Raw genomic sequence first — 5,716 nt, 5'->3', positions numbered from 1 at the left:
GTGTGTGTGTGTGTGTGTGTGTAGACACGTGTGTGTGAGGATGGGTATTTTGACAGACATGGGAATAATCTCAAACCAAGCAATCTTTTCTTTGTATCTCAAACACCTTGATCTAAGAAAACTGAAAGTGTCATGGAGGAAAAAATGAAGCCTTATTACCTACACTTAAATTTTAAGATATATTTAAGTCAGCAAAAACTGCTGTAATCAAAACATAGAGGGAAGAACTTAAGAGCAGAACTATCTGGCAGCGTGTACCTACAACTGAACCTTTTTTTTTTAAGTTCTCAAAAAATTAATAAACATTTATTAAATACTAAAATGAGTACACAAGAATAGGAAGGAAGGAAAATGTGTAAAAGCTTTATAGGATTAATTAAAATCTTATATATTAAAAAGAGAAATATATGAAAAACACTTGTTTTGGCTCTTAATATATAGGCAGCTTCCATTTAGCTCCTTTCATTAACAAGTGTGGGACAGTTGCCTTTGATTTGTGAATGATACTGCTGGAGGAGATGAGGACAGGGTTGGCATCATGGAAGTCTGCACCACACAGTGTCACTCTCAGAAAGATTCTCAGTCTGGTTCCCAGCTTTGTTGTTACTCTTTTTTTTTTTTTTTTTTTTTTTTTTTTAATACAACTGAACCTTTGGTTTAAAAAAGAATAGGGAAAAAAATAAGTGTACACGTGAACATTATCTCAAACAGCTTCATTTATAAAACTGTAATTATAACAATAGAAGAAAATATTGATACCTTTTTTGCCAAAATAGCAAGTGGTTTATTCCCTGCTAGGTCAGAGAACCAACTATGAATGGCACTCTGCGATCGGGCCGTAACCAGCCAGTAATTGTCTTTAGCATTGACTTGGGGTTTTTTCTTTCCGGTGTCCTGGAAAGTGTTAAGCTTCAGTTTCTCAGCCAATATGCTGCTGAAATATGCACCGATCTGCAGAAAAACATGGAAGCAAGACAGTGTTTAAAGACAGCGTGCAACAGCCTTAGTATTACCTACTTTGTCTTCATTGTTTCCACTAAAATCTTGATACAGCCCATTGGAGAAAATAAAAATGTGTATCTTTGGAGCTTAAAAACTGTGATTTGCACATAGTTAAGTCTTAAAGCCCCAAAGTAATACAGTGAAAAACTCCCTCCCCACCTTCGCCCCACTGTCCCCCAGCAACTGGGAAAAGGCAAGCACTGGAAGTCTCTGGCAACGTGAAGTTAATTCCATCAGGATGAATTTCAGAATCTTCAGAAAGCTACACTCTCCCCTGCCACACTGCGCAGGCCACAGGAGAGAATGCGTGCCCTCACACGGGTACACTGAGGAGGACAGAGATAGGACCATAGGAACCAGTCTTACTCCTGTTTTGTCTTAGAGAGCACATACTTTTAGAAATGAAAATCTGCGTTTACACATAATGTTACTTCCTTCAAGAATCTAGAGAAATATATTTAAGAGAAAAATTACAAGAGGCGTAAGTTAGGTACTCAGCCTTTTGATCGAACTGCCAATTTTACAAGCATCAGGGGAAGGAGGGGAAGGAAAGCTGGGGGAGAGTATGTCACTAAGTCTGAATGGGACAGAGGCAGAGAAGCAGGCATCTGCCAACTATTTTAGCATTTCGTGTTATCCCAAGTATAAGACTAGCAAAGAGAAAGATTGAGAAGAGCAAAGAGCAGGAAGGGAGATAGGCTGGGAGGGAGAGAAGAGAGCAAGGCGACAGGAAACCTGATAAGTAAGGGTTTTCAAGAGTCCAGAAAGCATCACATTTGTTCCCAGAGAACCTTTCAGTTATGTGACGCAAACCGTTTCTAAGAAGTATTGCCAGTAGTTAGCAAACAGTAGCAACCTAAGTAAATTAAAACACTCCCCTGGAAAACCAAAAAGTAAAAATCCCACCTTAGTTAAAAGCTGGAGGCAACAGATACCCTGTGCACAGTCTGACCTGGTTTGACTGGAGCTATTAGTCAGGATAATGAGAACTGAACTGAAAAGCAGTAATAAAACTGTGGTAGTGTAAATAAGAATGCTCCCATAGGCTCATATATTTAAATACTTAGTCATCAGCAAGTGGCACTATTTGAAAGGATTAGAAGAATTAAGAAGTGTGGCCTTGTTAGAGGAAATGTGTCACTGGAGATGGGCTTTAAAGGTGTAAAAAGCCCATGTCCTAAATTGTAAGAAGTCTTAAGTATGTCTACCTCTCCCCCTTCCCCGTCCCTCCACTCTCTCCCTCCCTTCCCCTCTCTTTTTCTCTCTTTGCCTAGGGATCATCTCCCACCCACTGCTCTAGTGCCCGTCTGCATGCCACCATGCTCCCTGACATTATCATTAATGGAGTAAACTTCTGAAACTGTAAGCAAGCCCTCAAATGCTTTCTTTTATAAGAGCTGCCTTGGTCATGATGTCTCTTTTTAGCAATAGGATAGTGCCTAACAAAAGCTAAAGTAATAAAACATACAAACAAACAAAAGCTAGATATCGGATTTTTGTTTTGAAACAAATTTCACTAAATTTTTTCTCTTTAAGTCAAATGTTTCTAGAATTTTCCGTGGATAAATTAGGTAGAAGCATGGCTAGACAGATAAACTAAGTAGAAACTGTATTATTCTGTGGCTAAATTAAGTAGAAAATAGAGCTTGAAAACGTCATTCCCAAGTTACCATATTTGGGAGCTCAGGACCAAGCCATGCAGAACAAGGCAGTACATCCCTGATGACAGAGTTTGTAAACAAGCAGTCACTAGCAGCAAAATGTTTGATTTTAAATCTCTCGACTGATATTTGGTCTTTCTACCAAGGGCACTAAATAGCTAACAGCATATACTATTGTATATTAGAGAAACCTCTAAGTTGCAATTATGAGTAAGTACATTAATCATAATAAACAGAGGTATGAAATGAAAACAAGTCTAAGGAATCAGTGGACCATGTGAATAATGGAACAAACTGGATACATATGTTTTAGAGTTCTCCTTAGTGACTCTTGTAAACAAAGCAAAGTTGAAATTCCTAAGTAAGCAAGACTAAAGAGAAGCACATTAAGAATCAGAAATATTTCAAAACCATATAGCATTAAAAAATGATTTTAAAAGTGGTCTCACACTGGCCTGGAACACTGGAACGCATGATGTCCCTGCCTCCCTCCAGCCCAAGTGCTAAGATTACAGATATGTCACTGATCTGCTACAGTGCTTAGTTTTCTCCTAATGGCAATACATTAAAAATGAGAAGATATACTTTTTAAAGCCTCACTCCCAAAACCTAATCCCTACCTCCAAATTATCAGTGTGGTTATTTAGCTGTGTACCTTCCACTGTTGCTTAGCACACACAAAGCAAACATACTTGTTACTTTCCTTTCTGGCAAATCTAGCTAATATGCAGACTCAAGCATAAGTGTTTCATGCCTATATATTGAATTCATTCATTCAGTCATTCATAATGTTCTACGCGGATCTGCTGTCTTTTATTTAATCAGGAGAGTATTAACAGGCACCTTGAGCACTGGCTCTAAACATTAGTGTTATAAATCCTGTTAAATTGAACTACCTTTCACATTATTTCCCTATTTCTATAATTTGGATAGCACAATTCTGCAATTTTAATTATACTGCCATATCACCCTTCAAATAGTCTAATACCATTTTATACTTTTTCAAACAAAACATAAGAAGGTTCATTCAGCACTTGTTTTTATCCACCCAGAACTGTTCAGATTATGGCTCCTTTGATAAGAATGGAAAAGATCAGGTGCTAAACACTAAGATTCATACCTTTCATGTTAATGAAATAAAGTTTACATAAGAAATATTAGGGCCTAGCATACATCTCATAGAAAGGGTGGTCTAAGTTGTAATAAACTATTTTGTTAACTTGGTTATCTACCTAAATTAACATAAAATTTGAAACTAAGAACCAAGAACTGAGCATTCATAACACATTAAAAAAAAATCCTACTCTCTGACATAATCTAGACTCTGAATCCCCAAAATCCATACACTGAAACCCTAACCTATAATGTTACTATATTAGATAAGAGGCTTTGTTTTCTATTTATAGTTTTATTATTATTTGCATGTATAAGAGATAGAATATATATATATATATACATATATACATATGTATATACATATATATACATATATATAGATGTATTTGGGGCAGGGGTAGGAGTGTCCAGGCACATCCACACCAGAGTATGTGGAGGTCAGAGAGCAAAGTCCAAGAGACAAATCTCTCCTGTGTAGTTGGACACACATCTTTTGTAAAGACTGGGATTTTAAGGAAAAGCAAATATTATGTACAGGAAGCAGATGGTGGTTTCCTCCTCCCAGGCATTTGCAGACTGAAACTGTCCCTCTCAAGAGACCTACTGCCCAGACTAGCTGCCCCTCCTCCTTCTGCTATATCTAATAAAACACAGAATTTCCAGGTTGTGGGAGGTGCCCTCCATCAAAGACACGGCCCACCTGATCCCAGCTTTTCTATATGTGTCCCTGTCATTTCTTCAATGTTTCTCTATTCCCAAATTGACCCATTTAGGTGTCTAGGACCAAGCCATGCAGGACATGAGCAGTAGATCACTTGACAAAGATGAAAGTGTCCTGGGGACAAGCAGTGGGGAGATAGTTACATAGTGATGTGAATGTATGCACTGCCCCAGATCTATGCACTAAAATATGGCTAACTGGCAAACATTAAATCGAATTACATATCTACAACTACATATTAATCACAAATACAGAATTGTAGTTGTAACATGAAGGGTATAAAGATTTCAAAAAGGCAAATTTAAAACTATCGCTGTATCTGGTCAATAGCATTATATACAAATCAATAGTATTTCCACTGATGGTTGAGCAAACAGTCAATTATTTGTGTGTTTTTGTGAGAGAAGGGAAGTCTAGATATTGACTTGCTTTTTTTATTTCTTACTTTTATTTGTGCTCATTTTAATATCAAAAAAGAATAATGAATAAAGAATTTTAAATCAATTATTAAAAGAAAATGAGCAAGAATTCTCGTGTGTGTGTGTGTGTGTGTGTGTGTGTGTGTGTGTGTGTGTAATTGACCCATGGAAAAGATATTTTTAATTCAATAAACTTCTACACAAAATAGCCTGTCTATAAATCTTTCTACATTTTTAATTAAAATATAATTCATCACTTCTTCCTCCACCCCCCTACCTCCCCCCAAGCGTCTTCCCTCCAACTCTGACGAGACATTGTTAATGAAAGTTGGTTAAGGACAAAGGAATTGTAGAAAAACTGTGAATCTTATACAGAAACTTGGTTGTTGTGGTGGCACTGAAAGAATTTACTGAGAAACAGTTTACGTGTGCCGTAACACACAGTCAACTCTGGTGATGTTGCAGAGTGCAATTCTCACTTCAGGAGAAAGAAGACACAAAGGCCAAACAGGAAAGGATAAGGAAATACTATGTGGTGTGCAGTCGGAAATGCTACCCCCAGGAGATAGAGAAAGAGGTGAGCTAGACAGAGAAGCGTTTGTCCTCTCTGTCCACCGAGAAGACCTAGCGCTAAGGATACTCCAGAACTGCTGAGCCTGCCTTGCACCCAGCGGCAGACACACGGGGAACACAATGAGCCTGGAAGATGGTGTACAACAAGAAGAATGGTAGGGATGATTCAGCAGGGTTTAAAAGGCCCTTACCAACCAAATACTGACTGCTCACGCAGCCAAAAG

The 5,716-nt window shown here is 37.9% G+C and overlaps 1 protein-coding gene across 7 annotated transcripts in view; it reads right to left on the bottom strand.

Annotated features, from left to right (window-relative positions):
- Window positions 1-5,716, bottom strand: part of Med12l (mediator complex subunit 12L) — a 329,972-nt gene that overhangs the window by 295,690 nt on the left and 28,566 nt on the right. For all 7 annotated transcript variants that reach the window (XM_031373910.1, XM_031373909.1, XM_031373912.1 and 4 more), the window contains exon 4: window positions 760-951. In XM_031373910.1, the coding sequence (XP_031229770.1) occupies window positions 760-951 (192 nt within the window). The remainder of the gene's footprint in view (window positions 1-759; window positions 952-5,716) is intronic.

This window comes from Mastomys coucha, unplaced genomic scaffold (assembly GCF_008632895.1).
Source record: "Mastomys coucha isolate ucsf_1 unplaced genomic scaffold, UCSF_Mcou_1 pScaffold16, whole genome shotgun sequence".
NCBI classification, from domain to species: domain Eukaryota; kingdom Metazoa; phylum Chordata; class Mammalia; order Rodentia; family Muridae; genus Mastomys; species Mastomys coucha.
This window is presented reverse-complemented; position numbering and strand designations above follow the sequence as displayed.